The sequence below is a fragment of the Penaeus vannamei genome, chromosome 23 (genome assembly GCF_042767895.1).
Source record: "Penaeus vannamei isolate JL-2024 chromosome 23, ASM4276789v1, whole genome shotgun sequence".
Taxonomy (NCBI): domain Eukaryota; kingdom Metazoa; phylum Arthropoda; class Malacostraca; order Decapoda; family Penaeidae; genus Penaeus; species Penaeus vannamei.
The window spans coordinates 39,264,737-39,284,736 of NC_091571.1; the positions used below are offsets into that span (position 1 = coordinate 39,264,737).

Here is a 20,000-nt window from a genome sequence, read left to right on the forward strand (position 1 = left end):
GCAGAACATTCACTTTTCTTGTTAAATCCAGTGGAATACCATCCTTTTTCCAATAAATCAAAATCCATTATCACGAACCTTGTTATGACTTCTGTCTCGAAAGACAAAGGTACTACACTTTGTAGAACAAAAAAACTTTATTTCACATTCATGTGAAAAGGTCATTCAACGAAAATACTGTGGATGGCCTAGTCAGCACTAATCACTAGGATTTGAGGACACAGACGGCTTAGTAAGAGCTCAAATTCTTGTGGAAGGCAGCGGGGAAGGGGTTGTCGAGTGCCCAGAGCACAACACCCCTAAGCACAAGTCGGGCATGGATGTCTATTGGTGGTCGAACACGGGCGAAGAGGGGATGTCTCAAGTTGCTCAGAACTCAAGACGATAGGCGTTGCAGCTCGTCTCATGATCTTGCAAGTTGATAGTACAACGTGAAGCTGATGGGGCGAGGTCAATTTTGTTGGCGATGAGTGCGTCTTCGTTGGCAGCCACCCAGTAGCCCAGAGCGTCAGTGTCATAGGTGGGAATGATCGTTACCTCTGAAAATTAAATATACAAATATTTGACAACACAGTTTAACTGGCATCAAAGGTTATATAATAAAACATGCATATACTAATGGAAAATCTACATATTTTATGAGATGATTTTCAGAAATATGAAGTTAGAAATGTAGAATCCAAAATAAGAAGCTTCAATTCAAAGAGGCTGTATCCTGAGTTCAGCAATCATTCCTAGAATAACACAATATTAACTTTGTTGCAAAAACTGGAACACTGCAAAGGATTAAGAAATTTCTCGGATGACCAAAGCAAAACTTACCCAATTCTTTATCTTCCCATTCCATCTTGGCCTGGAGGAGGGCATCAAGCACCTCCCTGCCAGGGTCGATGCCTGAGAAGACGTAATATCGCGCTCTCACTCTCCTGAAGAAATCAACATTGGAGTAATTTGGGTTAGCAGCATGAGGCACATACGCCAAATCCAGATAAACTGGTGCAACTGTTCTCTTCGACTTCCTGCTTGTTTTGCGCTCTCTGCGTGGGGTGTGTGTACTTGGGTTATCTGAGGGCTGAAGTGGTGCGGGTGCAGGCACTGGTGATGGTAGGCCGAGAGGCTTTCCCCACTTCTGCAGGGTATCTTTGGCATCACGTGCTACATCACTTTCTTTTGAAGCAGATGTTGTAGTAGTTACAGATGTAATAGAGGTGGTTGATCCCTCTTCTTTGCTTGATGCCTTGGTTGTTTTCCATGCCTGGTTTCTATTAAGCTTGTCTTCGCTCTCGGCCATAGATGGCTCCATAGCTCGAGATGGAAGATTTCCATTATCATAGTCCCCAGCTTGCTCACCGTACATGAACTGATCCATGTGGGCTCCAGAAGGAGGATGGTACTCATACACAGGCTCATCATCATACTCTTCTTGGTACTGCAAACCTGTGGCACCGTAGTGTGTAGTATATGCTGTAGATGGGTGCTGACTAGTAGAAACTTTGCTAACTGCATCTCTTGCCTCAGAACGTGTTTCTTTGAGTGATGACATAAAAGCTTCTCTACTGCTTGCATCACTGCTAGCAGATCGAGGTCGTTCTTCTTTATCAGATACATCATCACCCACCATCCGTCGAGTGACTGTGGTGACAGTGCTAGCCTTCACACCTTCAGAGGCATCAGTATCGCTGTCTGTTGTAACAGTGCGAGTAGTACGTGTAATAACAGTTGGCTCACCACTGAGAGATTCGTCACTTGTCCAAGGACCAGAGAGTGAGTGTGAAGTGGTGTAGGTCATTGATCCAGGTACTCCACTGGAATGTTTTCTGCGGGTAATTGGAGATGGTGATGAGGAACCAGAAATTTTTCGCATAATATCTTCTGAAATTTGTTGGTCACCGAGAACTTCAACAACTTCTCCACCAGGCATTTCCTCTGTCTGAACTTCTTCCCCATCTTCATAGTATTTTGTGATCACTGTTGTGACTTTCCTTACTACTACACGTCCAGTCCTTGGGCTACCTGGAGTACCCTCTGTGCTGCTTGTTGAAGACTTTCTGATGGAACTAATTCTCTGACCTTCATGCATTGTGCTCTCTTCACTTGTTGAGACAGATTCCCTTGAACTTCTGATATCCTCATGGGTAGTCTCAGAGCTGGATTTTGAAATGTCAGAACTGAATTTACTGCTAGATGAAGTTTTCACAGATTCTTCTGAACTGACAGTCCTCTTGCTTTCACTTGTTTCTGATGTAGATTTTGTGGATTCGGATTTCATTTCAAAACTATCTGACGACTCCAGAGAACTGATTGATGACTCCTTTAGTGTACTGATGATTCTGCTCTCCGAAGGCAATTCACCCATTCCTAGACTTGATGGTTCCTTTCCTTCGATGGTTCTCATTACAGATGTCACAGACTTATCGCCAGTGGGCCTTTGCACTTTCTCTGTTGTCTCTGTCTTTTCATCACCACTTGTAAAAGTTGTCTTCCTCACAACTGTATGTGATGATGCATCTGTAGAATCTGAGGATTCCTGAATAGTTTCTACTGTTTCAGTAGGTTCACTTCCAGTGATGATGGTTCGCTTAATAATTGTTTTTGTTACAGACCCAGAATCTGATTCTTCTGATGTACCTGTGGCTTCTGTTCCGTCAACTGTTTCAACAGTCTCGGTGGGTTCACCTCCTGTTATAATAGTTCGCCTAATGGTTGTTCTTGTTAAAGCATCAGATTCCAAAGGTTCTTCTACAGTCTCCACAGTTTCTGTCGGTTCACCACTGCCAACAATTGTTCTTCTTATAACTGTTCTCTTGGTAACTGTACCTGAGTCTGACGGTTCTTCCACAGTCTCAACTGTCTCAGATGGTTCACTTCCACTGATGATGGTTCTCTTTACAGTGGTTCTAGTAACAGACTCGGATTCTGAAGGTTCTTCTACAGTCTCAACAGTTTCAACTGGTTCACCACCGCTGACAATGGTTCTCCTGATGATAGTTCTCTTAGTAACGGTACCTGATTCTGATGGTTCTTCCACAGTCTCTACTGTCTCGGATGGTTCACTTCCACTGATGATGGTTCTCTTTACAGTGGTTCTAGTAACAGATTCAGATTCCGAAGGTCCTTCTACTGTCTCAACAGTTTCAACTGGTTCGCCACCGCTGACAATGGTTCTCCTGATGATAGTTCTCTTAGTAACAGTACCTGATTCTGATGGTTCTTCTACAGTCTCAAATGTTTCGGATGGTTCACTTCCACTGATGATGGTTCTCTTTACAGTGGTTCTTGTAACAGATTCATCAGATTCAGATTCTGAAGGTTCTTCTACAGTCTCAACAGTTTCAACTGGTTCACCACCGCTGACAATGGTTCTCCTGATGATAGTTCTCTTAGTAACGGTACCTGATTCTGATGGTTCTTCCATAGTCTCTACTGTCTCGGATGGTTCACTTCCACTGATGATGGTTCTCTTTACAGTGGTTCTTGTAACAGATTCAGATTCCGAAGGTTCTTCTACAGACTCAACAGTTTCAACTGGTTCACCACCGCTGACTATGGTTCTCCTGATGATAGTTCTCTTAGTAACGGTACCTGATTCTGATGGTTCTTCCATAGTCTCTACTGTCTCAGAGGGTTCACTTCCACTAATAATGGTTCGCTTTATTGTGGTCCTGGTAACAGACGCAGATTCTGAAGGTTCTTCTACAGTCTCTACAGTTTCAGTTGGTTCACCACCACTGACAATGGTTCTTCTAATAATTGTCCTTGTAGTGGTCTCAGATGGCTCTTCTACAGTTTCTATTGATTCTGTTGGTTCACCTCCACTAATGATAGTTCGTTTTACAATTCTCCTCGTTGTCACAGTCTTGGAATCAGTTGGTTCATCATATACTTCTTCCATTTCACTTGGTTCAACCCCATCAATAGTTTTAATGATCTTTGTAGTTACTGTGTCAGAATCTGGTTCTTCGAATGACTCTACCGTCTCTACTGGCTCTCCTTCATGAACAATGACTCGCCTTACAATTCTCCTTGTTGTTATAGTTTCAGAATCAGTAGGCTCTTCGTAAGTCTCTGTGTATTCAGTGGGATCACCTTCAGTAACAACAGTTCTAACAATTCTCTTAGTTATGGATTCAGTCTCTGAAGGCTCATCAATTGTTTCAACTGTTTCTGTTGGTTCACCACTAACAATCGTTCGCCTTATTACAGTCTTTGTGGAAACGGTTTCAGAATCTGATGGCTCATCATAGGTCCTAACCATTTCTGCAGGTTCAGCACTAACTATGCTCTGCATAATAGTTTCAGTATCCATTTTGGGTTTTACACTTGTGAAGTACTTTTCTGATATTTCCTTTTGGTCTGTAGTCTCCTCAGTGTGTTCCTTTTCCTTCATAAAGTGGCTGGTGCTACTAAATTCCTGACTATCCTTAATATGAGTCGCCTGTGAAGATACTACAGTGGATAATGTTTCCTTAACAGAACTAGACTTATCAGTAATGGCAGTGACAGACTTGTACTCTTCGGTTGACACTTGCTCGGAGGTTGAAGTTTGTGTCTTGCTTGAAGTTATCTCTTCAACTTCAGCCATGAGCTTTTCTGCAATTATAGCTGAAGTTGTTTCGATATGGTCTTTACCTTCTTTAACCTCTTTCACAATACCCTCAACACCACTGGAGGAGGAGAAGGAAGAGGAGGGTGGAGGAGGTGACGAAGACTTATCAGATGATGGTCTTCTGTCATCTCCTTTGACTGGCTTAGATACAGGAAGATCAGATAGTTTTTTGTCATCAGCAACAGTAAATGCAGGTTTAGATGCTGATGTTGTAGTGGTTGAGGTTGATATAGATGAGTCATGTACTGATGATACGAGTGTTCGTGTGAGTGAACTAGTTGTAGAAGATTCTTCTGCTGTTACAGATGAAGTAAAGGTTGTGTCTTTACTCTTGATTTCATCTTTGGTAACTGATTCAGCTTTACCAAAAACTGAAGATTCACTTTCTTGGAGGGATGATGTGCTTGACGAAACTGGGAAATCAGGTTTACCTATGGATTTTACTGGTGAAGGAGGTGGAGAAGCAGGTTCCTTGAAATCTTGGAAGGAAGTCTTACTTGTGGTCACAGCCGTTTTGATTCCCTGAACCACTTCACTGACTCCAAACGCTTCTGTAAATGATTTCACAGTCTCACTGATTTCTTCTTTAAATATGCCTTCAGATATGTCACTCTCAGACGATCCTGTTGTTACTTTAGGTTGTTCACCAAGGTATGATGGATCCTTTGGCAGGTCCTTTGCATCTACAGACGTAACGTCACTCTTTGAGCTTGCAGAAGCGTCACTTTTTGGAGATACCATTATGGCTTCTTGAGTTTCTGAGTATGTCGCTTCTCCCTTATAACTAACAGATGTTTCATCTTCAATACCTGTTTTAGTCTTCAGAGATGCAACATCTGTTAATGTTTCTGACTTTGTGCTTTTGGACACATCTGATTTGTCAACCATAACCTTTGTGCTATCTTTGCTACTGACCTCGGTAGTCGACCTATGGACAGTCGAAAATACTGTAGTGCTATCACTCTTTGTGCTTTCAGAAACAGATTCAGAAACCTTTTGGAATTTATCTGTAGTTGAAACTTCACTTATAAGCATCGTTTTTGCTGAAGCTAGAGTTTCTTGTAGGCCTACACGCTTCTCTACAACAGATGTCTGTTCTGACATTTTTATGTCACTTGTAATAGATGGCAGGGTCTGACTTTCCAGACTAGATAATTTGTCCCGGTCATCATAAGCTGAATCCTTTCCAGAAGCTTCACTTTTTCCGGAAGTGTCACTGCGAGGAGAAATGGGCTTTCCTTCATCTGCCTCTCTATCTGTGTCAAGGACAGGTTGTAGTCTAAAGGAATCTAATGAGTCTAACCCATCCTTTGCTGCTATATCACTTACAGTGGTATCACTTTTTGGAGACATAGACCGACCGCTATCCATCACAACCATGCTGGTCTCCATCATAGACTTTTCAGTCACGGGATGTTTTTGTTCTCGTCGAACAATGTCTGATATGGATGAGATATCTGAACGCGGAGAAGCTGGAGGCTGATCTTCATCACGGCCCTCAAACTGACCACTTAATTCAGCTTCATACCCATCACTACGTGGTGACATTGAGGGCATATGATGCGCATCAGAGGACAGATCACTACGAGGAGATTCAGTATAAGGTGTAGACTTTTGATCATCCAGCTGTGTCTTACTGCGTGAGACACTTGGGAGAGTTTCATCTGTGGACTTCTGAAGGTCATCTCCAGCAAGGGTGCCATACATTGAAGCTGACATCATGTCTCCAGGCTTGTCAGTTTTGGTTAAGGCCACAGTAGATTCTTGTAATGTATATTTAGTGTCCTCATCAAGTACACCATGTGTAATAAAATCTTCTCCATACATGGACGAAGACATGAGATCTTCACTGGGCTCATACATAGAAGAAGTCATAATGTCAAAACCTCCATGCACAGATGTAGCCATTGCATCAGTAATATCCTCTGTAAATGTAGCAGTTGTTTCTTCATAAATTGAGGATGTCATGACATCCGACTTCTCTCTTTGAACTGCAGCTGTAGTAAAGCTGGATGTAACAGGGAAAGGTGCACCGACCTCACGTGAGGTTGGCGACAGTGGTGTCGATCCTGGTGTGGTGTCGGGAGAAACGGTTACAATTTCTGCACGTTCTGCTTTTAGCATAGCATATACTGGCTCTTCACTAACACCTGAATCCAAATAAGGCTGTGTCACTTTGACACTTTCTGAAGGCATTTCTGCTTTAACTTTTCCTTTTGTAGTGAGCATGTCAGATTTATCAGTATCACTCTTAAGACTGGCATCGCTCTTAGGAGAAAGTGGCACTTTGTCAGTTAACTTCTTGGAAACATCCTTAGAGCTAACATCACTCTTAGCACTAAGAGAAGTGTCACTCTTAGGGGATACGGGTGCTGCATCCATGGGCTTATGCAATACATCTTCGGGAATAACGTCACTTTTTAGGCTAAGCGAGATGTCACTCTTTGGAGAAACTGGAATTTCACTTTTCTTTGGTTCATCCTTAGAGCTCTTGTCACTCTTAACACTCTCAGATTTATCACTAGACAATGATTTCTGTTCAGTAGATACCTTTGAAACTTCAACTGTCAAGGGTTCCAACTTCCCAGCCAAAGAACTTGTGTCACTTTTGGCACTGACAGAAATATCACTCTTTGATGACAGTGGCATATCTTCTGTGATACTCTTTGTAATGCTCTCTTTACCAGCTTTAGAACTAGTATCACTTTTCTCACTCACAGATATGTCACTCTTTGGAGATTCTGGTGCGGCGTCAAGAGGCTTTTTCGTAGTATCAATCATCAAAAGACCTACTTCCTCCTTTGGACTTGAGCTAAAATCACTCTTAGCACTGATAGAAATATCGCTCTTTGGTGACATTGGAGCTTCATCCTTTGACTTTGTGGTCATGTCTTCTTTCTTAGAGCTGATGTCACTCTTAAGACTTACAGTTTCATCAAATGATTTCTTCATGACACCAATATCGAGCGCATCTTCTTTTCTAGATGATATATCACTTTTTGTGCTAACAGAAATGTCACTTTTTGGAGAAGTTAAGGCTTCCTCAGTTGCTTTCTTAGATACATCAATATCTAAAGCTTCTTTCTTAGAACTTAAATCAGTACCTACAGTTTCTTCCTTCTTAGAACTAACATCACTCTTGGCACTAATACTGATGTCACTCTTGGGAGAAACAGGTGCCTCTTCTGATGGTTTCTTAGACACATCAACACCAAATATGTCTTCCTTCTTGGAACTAACGTCACTCTTAGCACTAACAGAGATGTCACTCTTGGGAGAAATAGGTGCCTCTTCTGTTGGTTTCTTTGATACATCGACACCAAATATGTCTTCCTTCTTAGAACTTACATCACTCTTAGCACTAACAGAGATGTCACTCTTGGGAGAAATAGGTGCCTCTTCTGTTGGTTTCTTAGACACATCGACACCAAATATGTCTTCCTTCTTAGAACTAACATCACTCTTAGCACTAACAGAGATGTCACTCTTGGGAGAAAGAGGTGCCTCTTCTGTTGGTTTCTTGGACACATCAATACCAAATATGTCTTCCTTCTTAGAACTTACATCACTCTTAGCACTAACAGAGATGTCACTCTTGGGAGAAATAGGTGCCTCTTCTGTTGGTTTCTTTGATACATCGACACCAAATATGTCTTCCTTCTTAGAACTAACATCACTCTTAGCACTAACAGAGATGTCACTCTTGGGAGAAATAGGTGCCTCTTCTGTTGGTTTCTTAGACACATCAATACCAAATATGTCTTCCTTCTTAGAACTTACATCACTCTTAGCACTAACAGAGATGTCACTCTTGGGAGAAATAGGTGCCTCTTCTGTTGGTTTCTTAGACACATCAATACCAAATATGTCTTCCTTCTTAGAACTAACATCACTCTTAGCACTAACAGAGATGTCACTCTTGGGAGAAATAGGTGCCTCTTCTGTTGGTTTCTTAGACACATCAACACCAAATATGTCTTCCTTCTTAGAACTAACATCACTCTTAGCACTAACAGAGATGTCACTCTTGGGAGAAATAGGTGCCTCTTCTGTTGGTTTCTTTGATACATCAATACCAAATATGTCTTCCTTCTTAGAACTAACATCACTCTTAGCACTAACAGAGATGTCACTCTTGGGAGAAATAGGTGCCTCTTCTGTTGGTTTCTTAGACACATCAATACCAAATATGTCTTCCTTCTTAGAACTAACATCACTCTTAGCACTAACAGAGATGTCACTCTTGGGAGAAAGAGGTGCCTCTTCTGTTGGTTTCTTAGACACATCAATACCAAATATGTCTTCCTTCTTAGAACTAACATCACTCTTAGCACTAACAGAGATGTCACTCTTGGGAGAAATAGGTGCCTCTTCTGTTGGTTTCTTTGATACATCGACACCAAATATGTCTTCCTTCTTAGAACTAACATCACTCTTAGCACTAACAGAGATGTCACTCTTGGGAGAAAGAGGTGCCTCTTCTGTTGGTTTCTTAGACACATCAACACCAAATATGTCTTCCTTCTTAGAACTAACATCACTCTTAGCACTAACAGAGATGTCACTCTTGGGAGAAAGAGGTGCCTCTTCTGTTGGTTTCTTAGACACATCAATACCAAATATGTCTTCCTTCTTAGAACTAACATCACTCTTAGCACTAACAGAGATGTCACTCTTGGGAGAAATAGGTGCCTCTTCTGTTGGTTTCTTAGACACATCAATACCAAATATGTCTTCCTTCTTAGAACTTACATCACTCTTAGCACTAACAGAGATGTCACTCTTGGGAGAAATAGGTGCCTCTTCTGTTGGTTTCTTAGACACATCAACACCAAAAATGTCTTCCTTCTTGGAACTAACATCACTCTTAGCACTAATACTGATGTCACTCTTGGGAGAAATAGGTGCCTCGTCTGTTGGTTTCTTAGACACATCAATACCAAATATGTCTTCCTTCTTAGAACTTACATCACTCTTAGCACTAACGGAGATGTCACTCTTGGGAGAAATAGGTGCCTCTTCTGTTGGTTTCTTTGATACATCGACACCAAATATGTCTTCCTTCTTAGAACTAACATCACTCTTAGCACTAACAGAGATGTCACTCTTGGGAGAAATAGGTGCCTCTTCTGTTGGTTTCTTTGATACATCAATACCAAATATGTCTTCCTTCTTAGAACTAACATCACTCTTACCACTAACAGAGATGTCACTCTTGGGAGAAAGAGGTGCCTCTTCTGTTGGTTTCTTAGACACATCAATACCAAATATGTCTTCCTTCTTAGAACTAACATCACTCTTACCACTAACAGAGATGTCACTCTTGGGAGAAATAGGTGCCTCTTCTGTTGGTATCTTAGACACATCAACACCAAATATGTCTTCCTTCTTGGAACTAACGTCACTCTTGGCACTAACAGAGATGTCACTCTTGGGAGAAATAGGTGCCTCTTCTGTTGGTTTCTTTGATACATCAATACCAAATATGTCTTCCTTCTTAGAACTAACATCACTCTTAGCACTAATACTGATGTCACTCTTGGGAGAAATAGGTGCCTCTTCTGTTGGTTTCTTTGATACATCGACACCAAATATGTCTTCCTTCTTAGAACTTACATCACTCTTAGCACTAACAGAGATGTCACTCTTGGGAGAAATAGGTGCCTCTTCTGTTGGTTTCTTAGACACATCAATACCAAATATGTCTTCCTTCTTAGAACTAACATCACTCTTAGCACTAACAGAGATGTCACTCTTGGGAGAAATAGGTGCCTCTTCTGTTGGTTTCTTTGATACATCGACACCAAATATGTCTTCCTTCTTAGAACTTACATCACTCTTAGCACTAACAGAGATGTCACTCTTGGGAGAAATAGGTGCCTCTTCTGTTGGTTTCTTAGACACATCAATACCAAATATGTCTTCCTTCTTAGAACTAACATCACTCTTAGCACTAACAGAGATGTCACTCTTGGGAGAAATAGGTGCCTCTTCTGTTGGTTTCTTTGATACATCGACACCAAATATGTCTTCCTTCTTGGAACTAACATCACTCTTAGCACTAACAGAGATGTCACTCTTGGGAGAAATAGGTGCCTCTTCTGTTGGTTTCTTTGATACATCGACACCAAATATGTCTTCCTTCTTGGAACTAACATCACTCTTAGCACTAACAGAGATGTCACTCTTGGGAGAAATAGGTGCCTCTTCTGTTGGTTTCTTTGATACATCGACACCAAATATGTCTTCCTTCTTGGAACTAACATCACTCTTAGCACTAACAGAGATGTCACTCTTGGGAGAAATAGGTGCCTCTTCTGTTGGTTTCTTTGACACATCAATACCAAATATGTCTTCCTTCTTAGAACTAACATCACTCTTAGCACTAACAGAGATGTCACTCTTGGGAGAAATAGGTGCCTCTTCTGTTGGTTTCTTTGACACATCAATACCAAATATGTCTTCCTTCTTAGAACTAACATCACTCTTAGCACTAACAGAGATGTCACTCTTGGGAGAAATAGGTGCCTCTTCTGTTGGTTTCTTTGATACATCAATACCAAATATGTCTTCCTTCTTGGAACTAACGTCACTCTTAGCACTAACAGAGATGTCACTCTTGGGAGAAATAGGTGCCTCTTCTGTTGGTTTCTTTGACACATCAATACCAAATATGTCTTCCTTCTTAGAACTAACATCACTCTTAGCACTAACAGAGATGTCACTCTTGGGAGAAATAGGTGCCTCTTCTGTTGGTTTCTTAGACACATCAAAGCCAAATATGTCTTCCTTCTTGGAACTTACATCACTCTTAGCACTAATACTGATGTCACTCTTGGGAGAAATAGGTGCCTCTTCTGTTGGTTTCTTTGACACATCAATACCAAATATGTCTTCCTTCTTAGAACTAACATCACTCTTAGCACTAACAGAGATGTCACTCTTGGGAGAAATAGGTGCCTCTTCTGTTGGTTTCTTAGACACATCAAAGCCAAATATGTCTTCCTTCTTAGAACTAACGTCACTCTTAGCACTAACAGAGATGTCACTCTTGGGAGAAATAGGTGCCTCTTCTGTTGGTTTCTTTGATACATCAATACCAAATATGTCTTCCTTCTTAGAACTAACATCACTCTTAGCACTAACAGAAATGTCACTCTTGGGAGAAATAGGTGCCTCTTCTGTTGGTTTCTTAGATACATCGACACCAAATATGTCTTCCTTCTTAGAACTAACGTCACTCTTAGCACTAATACTGATGTCACTCTTGGGAGAAATAGGTGCCTCTTCTGTTGGTTTCTTTGACACATCAACACCAAATATATCTTCCTTCTTAGAACTTACATCACTCTTAGCACTAACAGAAATGTCACTCTTGGGAGAAATAGGTGCCTCTTCTGTTGGTTTCTTTGATACATCGACACCAAATATGTCTTCCTTCTTAGAACTTACATCACTCTTAGCACTAACAGAGATGTCACTCGTGGGAGAAATAGGTGCCTCTTCTGTTGGTTTCTTTGATACATCGACACCAAATATGTCTTCCTTCTTAGAACTAACATCACTCTTAGCACTAACAGAGATGTCACTCTTGGGAGAAATAGGTGCCTCTTCTGTTGGTTTCTTTGACACATCAATACCAAATATGTCTTCCTTCTTAGAACTAACATCACTCTTAGCACTAACAGAGATGTCACTTACCGGGGAAATTGAAGGTTCAACAGTAGGTTTGCTGGTCACGTCTATTTTCATAGTGTCCTCTTTTTTAGAGGTTAAGTCGCTCATAAGTTCTCTGGCACTAATATCACTAGCTACACTGACTGAAAGATCACTTGTGGGAGAAATAGGAACTTTTTCAGTGGCTTTTTCTGCCGGTGCAGTAGGCTCCTTTGCTGTTTCTGGAGCTTCAAGATCTTTTGTAATGCTTTTCCTCTTTTCGCTTACTTTTTCCATATCCATTGCTATTTCATCCTTGACACTGACTGAAATGTCACTCCTGGGTGATTCCGGGGCTTCATCTTTACCATCTATTTCGGCGGTGGTTGATTCTTCAGGAACTTTAGCACTAGTATCGCTCTTTGCACTGACTGAGATGTCACTCTTTGGTGACAACGATGCTAGGGATTCGTCAGTTGGCTTTTTAGTGACATCAACTGAAACCTTTAGTTCTGTAATTTCCCTGTCACTTATGTCACTCTTTACACTTGAAGTGTCACTTATCTTTGTTACCTTTTCCATATATTCTTCTTTGAAGGCGTCACTCTTTGTGCTGATTGATACGTCACTCGTTGGGGATATGGGAGCTTTTTCTTTGTATTCTTCTGAAATATCTTTTGGAATGTCTTTTCCTAAAACGTCTTTAGAAAGAATGTCGCTCTTGGCACTAACGGATACATCACTTGTAGGGGACACAGGCGCTAAAATATCTGATTTTTCAGTTGTGTCTGATTCAGATTTTATGCCTTTCTCACTCACTTTGTCACTAATAATCTGTTCTTCAATTTGTAAAGCATCATCACTAGGGGGAGGCTTACCACTGATGTCACTACTAATGCTACTCTCAACACTTTCTGATGGGGAATGGTCTCGCTTCACACCTCGCGTTCCCTCCTCTTCTTCACTTGTCACTGTGGTAAAGTCGGTTACAGTTTTTTCTGTTGCCTTTGCAATTTCTCCTTTAACAACAATTACGTCTTCAGTAACCGCTTCAGTTACCTCCTCTTTAGCAACCTTTACTTCCTTAGTGACATCAAACATTTCTTCCTTCTTAAAGATTTGCTCTGTAATTTCTTTCCTTTCTGTATCTTTCTTTAGAATATCTTCTTTTGGCACTTTCTCATCCAAGGCAATGTCTTTTTCCGGCATTTCTTCCTTTGAGGGCTTCTCTTCCTTTATCAGTGGTTTCCCCTCTTCCGTTTTGGGAAATTCTTTAACCTTAATGTCAAGACCCTTTTCCTTGGCAGTGTCCTCCTTGGCCACTTCCTCTTTTGAGAGAAGCTCCTTTTCTTCTTTCGTGATCTTTTCTTCGTCCACAGTCATTTTCACTGAAATGTCTTCCTTTGAAGTTACCTCTACAATATCCTCCTTCTCAATCTTTCCTTCCTTCTTAAGAATTTCTTTCGTGAATTCGTCCGTTATCAACTTTTCTTCTACTGTTTCTTTTGGAATTCCTTCCTTTGACACCATCTCAGTTACAGTTACTGCTTTTGTCACTTCTTCTTTGGTAACTATTTCTTCTATACTCTCCGTCTTTGATACTTCTTCCTTTGTGGTCGTTGCTTTCACAGTTTCTTGCACTTCCTTTTCTTCTTTCGTCAACTTCTCTTGTTTAGCTATTTCTTCTTTTGTTATGCCTTTCACAATTTCTTCCTCAGATATTACCTTTTCTTTTGCAAAGTCTATTTTTTCTTGCGCCCATAATATGTCTTCTGTTGTAGCTTTTTCTTCGGTAATTTCGACCTTAGAGATTTTCTCTTCCTCTGTAACCTCCTTTGAAATCCTCTCTTCTTCAACAACTTCCTTTATGGATATTTCTTCCTTTGAAATCTTCTCTTCTTCCACGATTTCCTTCTTTGAAATCTTGTCTTCCTCGACAACTTCCTTCTTTGATAACTTCATCTCCTCTTCCACTGTCGTTGAGACGGAAATTTCCTCCTTTGTAATCTCTTCTTCTACGGATTCTGTAACTACCTTTTCTTCCTTCTTTAGGATTTCTTTGAAGACTTCCTCAGAAACTATTTCCCCTTCGGTGGCCTTCGTGATTTTTTCTTCTTCCATTTCTTTCATCAGAACTTCCTCCTTTGTGATCTTTTCCTCTTTAATTTCTTCCTTTATGATCTTTTCTTCAATTTCTTCCTTTGTGATTTTTTCAACTTCTTTCGTAGGAACTTCCTCCTTTGTGATTTTCTCTTCAACTTCTTTCTTGGGAACTTCTTCCTTTGTGATCTTTTCTTCAACTTCTTCCTTTGTAATCTTTTCTTCAACTTCTTCCTTTGTGATCTTTTCTTCAACTTCTTTCTTGGGAACTTCTTCCTTTGTGATCTTTTCTTCAACTTCTTTCTTAGTGACTTCTTCCTTTGTGATCTTTTCTTCAACTTCTTCCTTTGTGATCTTTTCTTCAACTTCTTCCTTTGTGATCTTTTCTTCAACTTCTTCCTTTGTGATCTTTTCTTCAACTTCTTCCTTTGTGATCTTTTCTACTTCTTCCTTTGTGATCTTTTCTACTTCTTCCTTTGTGATAATTTCTTCAGCTTCTTTCTTAGAAACTTCTTCCTTTGTGATCTTTTCGCCAACATCCTTCTTTGGAACTTCTTCAAATGCTTTCTTAGAAACTTCTTCTTTGGTGATAATTTCTTCAACTTCTTCCTTTGTGATCTTTTGTTCTTCCAAATCCTTCATTGCAAGTTCTTTTGTGATCTTTACTTCTTCTAGAATCTCTTGTATTGAGTCTTTCTTTACGATTTCTTCCTTCGCGAGTTTCGCTTCGGCAGTTTCTTTTAATTTCTCTTGTTCTGTGATGCCCTTCTTAAGGATGTCTTCTTTCGCAATTTCTTCCACTTCTTTCTCTTCCTTTGTGACTTCTTTCGTGATTTTTTCCTCGGTTATCTTTTCTTCCTTTACAATTGTTTCAATGTCCTCCTTCGAGACGATATCGCGAATCGAGACCTCTTCAGTTACTTCCTCTTTCGTCACCTTCTCTTCCAATTTGTCTTTAGTTACTACTTCTTCCTTAATTTCTTCCTCTTCTATTTTTTCTTTGGTTACTACTTCCTCCTTAATTTCTTCTTCTTTCGTGATCTTCTCTTCTAATTTGTCTTTAGTTACTACCTCCTCCTTCTTAATTTCTTCCTCTTTTGTGACTTTCTCTTCTAGTTTGTCTTTGGTTACTACCTCCTCCTTCTTAATTTCTTCCTCTTTCGTGATATCTTCAAGTTTGTCTTTAGTTACTACTTCCTCCTTCTTAATTTCTTCCTCTTTCGTGATATCTTCAAGTTTGTCTTTGGTTACTACCTCCTCCTTCTTAATTTCTTCCTCTTTCGTGATATCTTCAAGTTTGTCTTTAGTTACTACTTCCTCCTTCTTAATTTCTTCCTCTTTTGTGATCTTCTCTTCTAATTTGTCTTTGGTTACTACTTCCTCCTCCTTAATTTCTTCTTCTTTCGTGATCTTCTCTTCTAATTTGGCTTTAGTTACTACCTCCTCCTTCTTAATTTCTTCCTCTTTCGTGATCTTCTCTTCCAATTTGTCTTTGGTTACTACCTCCTCCTTCTTAATTTCTTCCTCTTTCGTGATATCTTCAAGTTTGTCTTTAGTTACTACTTCCTCCTCCTTAATTTCTTCTTCTTTCGTGATCTTCTCTTCTAATTTGTCTTTAGTTACTACCTCCTCCTTCTTAATTTCTTCCTCTTTCGTTATCTTCTCTTCTAATTTGTCTTTAGTTACTACCTCCTCCTTCTTAATTTCTTCCTCTTTCGTGATATCTTCAAGTTTGTCTTTAGTTACTACTTCCTCCTTAATTTCTTCTTCTTTCGTGATCTTCTCTTCTAATTTGTCTTTAGTTACTACCTCCTCCTTCTTAATTTCTTCCTCTTTCGTGATCTTCTCTTCCAATTTGTCTTTGGTTACTACCTCCTCCTTCTTAATTTCTTCCTCTTTCGTGATATCTTCAAGTTTGTCTTTAGTTACTACTTCCTCCTTAATTTCTTCTTCTTTCGTGATCTTCTCTTCTAATTTGTCTTTAGTTACTACCTCCTCCTTCTTAATTTCTTCCTCTTTCGTTATCTTCTCTTCTAATTTGTCTTTAGTTACTACTTCCTCCTTCTTAATTTCTTCCTCCTCTTTCATTACTTTCTCTTCTAATTTTTCTTTGGTTACTACTTCCTCCTTCTTAATTTCTTCCTCTTTCGTGATCTTCTCTTCAAGTTTGTCTTTGGTTACTACTTCCTCCTTCTTAATTTCTTCCTCTTTTGTGACTTCTAATTTGTCTTTGGTTATTACCTCCTCCTTCTTAATTTCTTCCTCTTTCGTGATCTTCTCTTCTAATTTGTCTTTAATTATTACCTCCTCCTTCTTAGTAATTTCCTCTTCCTCTTTCGTGATCTTCTCTTCAAGTTTGTCTTTGGTTACTACTTCCTCCTTCTTAATTTCTTCCTCCTTTGTGACTTCTTCTAATTTGTCTTTGGTTACTACCTCCTCTTTCTTGGTTACATCCTCTTTCGTGACCTCTTCTAGTTTGTCTTTAGTTACTATTTCCTCCTTAGTTACTTCCTCTTCCTCTTTCGTGACTTTCTCATCTAATTTGTCTTTAGTTACTACTTCCTCCTTCTTAATTTCTTCCTCTTTCGTGATCTTCTCTTCAAGTTTGTCTTTAGTTACTACTTCCTCTTGTTCTGTGATGCCCTTCTTAAGGATGTCTTCTTTTGCAATTTCTTCCACTTCTTTCTCTTCCTTTGCGTCTTCTTTCGTGATTTTTTCCTCGGTCATCTTTTCTTCCTTTACAATTGTTTCAATGTCCTCCTTCGAGACGATATCGCGAATCGAGACCTCTTCAGTTACTTCCTCTTTCGTCACCTTCTCTTCCAATTTGTCTTTAGTTACTACTTCCTCCTCCTTCATTTCTTCCTCTTTCGTGATCTTCTCTTCCAATTTGTCTTTAGTTACTACTTCCTCCTTCTTAATTTCTTCCTCTTTCGTGATCTTCTCTTCCAATTTGTCTTTAGTTACTACTTCCTCCTTCTTAATTTCTTCCTCTTTTGTGATCTTCTCTTCAAATTTGTCTTTAGTTACTAATTCCTCCTTCTTAATTTCTTCCTCTTTTGTGACTTTCTCTTCTATTTTTTCTTTGGTTACTACTTCCTCCTTAATTTCTTCCTCTTTCGTGATCTTCTCTTCAAGTTTGTCTTTAGTCACTACTTCCTCCTTCTTAATTTCTTCCTCTTCTAATTTTTCTTTGGTTACTACTTCCTCCTTAATTTCTTCCTCTTTCGTGATCTCCTCTTGAAGTTTGTCTTTAGTTATAACTTCCTCCTTCTTAATTTCTTCCTCTTTCGTGATCTTCTCTTCCAATTTGTCTTTAGTTACTACTTCCTCCTTCTTAATTTCTTCCTCTTTCGTGATCTTCTCTTCAAGTTTGTCTTTAGTTACTACTTCCTCCTTCTTAATTTCTTCCTCTTTCGTGATCTTCTCTTCAAGTTTGTCTTTAGTTACTACTTCCTCCTTCTTAATTTCTTCCTCTTTTGTGACTTTCTCTTCTAATTTTTCTTTGGTTACTACGTCCTCCTTAATTTCTTCCTCTTTTGTGATCTTCTCTTCAAGTTTGTCTTTAGTTACTACTTCCTCCTTCTTAATTTCTTCCTCTTTCGTGATCTTCTCTTCAAGTTTGTCTTTAGTTACTACTTCCTCCTTAATTTCTTCCTCTTTCGTGATCTTCTCTTCAAGTTTGTCTTTAGTTACTACTTCCTCCTTCTTAATTTCTTCCTCTTTCGTGATCTTCTCTTCAAGTTCGTCTTTAGTTACTACTTCCTCCTTCTTAGTTACTTCTTCCTCTTTCGTGATTTCTTCTAATTTGTCTTTAGCTACTACCTCCTCCTTCTTAGTTACTTCTGTCGTGATCTTCTCTTCTAGTTTGTCTTTAGCTACAATCTCCTCCATTTTCACTTCTTCCTTTTTGGTTTTTTCCTTTTCTTCTTGCATTTCTTCCGTGATCACTTTTTCTTTCAAAAGTGTGTCTTCAGGGGAAACCTTCTTTGCTTCAAGGATTTCTTCTGAAACAGGTTTGCCCTTCTTTAGAATATCTTCTGTTACAAACTCCTTTTCCAGGAGTTCTTCGGTAAGCAGTGTCTTAGCTCTGTAAGCTTCTTTCTTATCAAGTTCAGTTATGGCTTCATCGGTAGTAATGATTTCCTCTTTCTCCACTCGCTTTCTCACTTCATCCTTTTCCATCATTTCGGTAATTTCCTTCTCCTTTACTTCCAAGATTTCTTTACTCTCAAATTCAAGTTCATCGATATCCTTTTCGTCTTCCACTCTTCTTTCCTTTTCTGGGATTTTGTCAAAGTCAAGTTCCTCATATGGTGTCACTGCTTTGACAGGCTTTTTGTCTTTGACGACAGGCATCTCGATTTCTTCGGAAACCTCCGGCGAAGATACCTTTTCTTTAATCACAGTCTTTTCGTCTCTTTCTTCTAGGGTCTGTGCAATGTCCTTCAGTAATTCTACTTTGTCCACTTTCTTCTTTATTTCTTTTGTTTCAGCAATGACTTCTCCTCTCTGGATGACTTCAGAGACAGCAGTCGCCTTAAACTCTGCGTATTTTGCTTCAAAGTCTTCGATAGATTTTGAGACCTTTTCTTCTCTTGAGATTTCATCTTCTTCTTCCACTTCAAATTCTTTTTCGGGTAGTTTCTTTTCTTTGATTATTTCTCTTTCGTGCTTTTCAGCAATTACCTCTTCTTTAATTTGTAACTCTCCCTTTACTTCAAGGAGTGGGGAACCTGCTTCAAGTTCTTGTTCAGCTGGTTTCTCCATCTCGATATCTTCTTCGTAAATATCATGCTCAATGGATTCGACTTCCTCATGTATGGGTAGATCGTCCACTTCATCTGGTGTTTTTATGATCTCACGTGGATGAACAGGTGGCGCAGTTGGTTTGAATATTGCCTCTGGAAGGGAAGTTGGTACAGTGACTTCTTCTTTGGGCTTTGGACTCGGTGCTTTCTGCGGTGCTTCTTGTGGTTCAGCGGAAGGCATGGCAAAACCAGTAAACAGACCACGGATTGGTTTTTCTTCGTATTTCTCTTTGTATTCGGTGAGCTTTGCACTGCTTGGTAGAGTTGCATAGACATCTCGGTCTTCAGTCTCAATCTTTTCATAGATATCTTCAGCTTCGTGTTTCTCGTCTAATTTGGCAATATCTTCTATTTCTTTCGCCTCTTCTGCTATCTTGTCTTCTTTCTTTTCTTTCTCTGCTTCATCCTCTTTTTCTGTGATGCTTACTTTCTCTTCATCCTCCGGACCTTCCTCCTCTTCCTCACCTACTTCTTTTTCTCGTATTCTCTCTCCTACTTCTTTTTCTTCTACTGCAGCCTCTCTTTCTTCGACTTCCTCTTCCTCTTCTTCCTCCTCCTCCTCCTCTTCTTCCTCTTCTTCTTCCTCCTCCTCCTCCTCTTCTTCTTCTTCTTCTATTTCCTCAATTTCTTTCTCTGCCTCTTCTTCTACATGCTCTTCAACTTCTTCGATTATGTCTTCCTTTTCAACATGTTCAACAACACCTTCCTCATGAAGTATCAAGGAGTCTTTTTCTTCTTCCTCTAGCTGTTGCTTGTCAATAATCTGTAGAGTGTCTTCATCTAATTTGATCTCTTGTACTCCAGGAATATTGGCAATATCGGAGATT

The 20,000-nt window shown here is 39.7% G+C and overlaps 1 protein-coding gene and 1 long non-coding RNA gene across 5 annotated transcripts in view; one reads left to right on the plus strand and one right to left on the minus strand.

The window, feature by feature from the left end:
• Positions 1-20,000, plus strand: part of LOC138865907 (uncharacterized) — a 35,300-nt gene that overhangs the window by 6,169 nt on the left and 9,131 nt on the right. The window lies entirely within an intron of this gene.
• Positions 1-20,000, minus strand: part of futsch — a 191,367-nt gene that overhangs the window by 3,092 nt on the left and 168,275 nt on the right. The window contains exons 5-7 of one of the 4 annotated variants that reach the window (XM_070137376.1): positions 16,292-20,000; positions 823-16,234; positions 1-539 (exon numbers count right to left, since the gene is read on the minus strand). The exon at positions 1-539 is cut by the window's left edge and continues 3,092 nt beyond it; the exon at positions 16,292-20,000 is cut by the window's right edge and continues 2,484 nt beyond it. In XM_070137376.1, coding sequence (XP_069993477.1) covers positions 370-539; positions 823-16,234; positions 16,292-20,000 — 19,291 coding nt within the window. In that variant the 3' untranslated portion in view covers positions 1-369. Of the gene's footprint in view, positions 540-822 lie in introns of all 4 variants that reach the window. The other 3 variants (XM_070137377.1, XM_070137379.1, XM_070137375.1) reach the window with 3 other exon arrangements.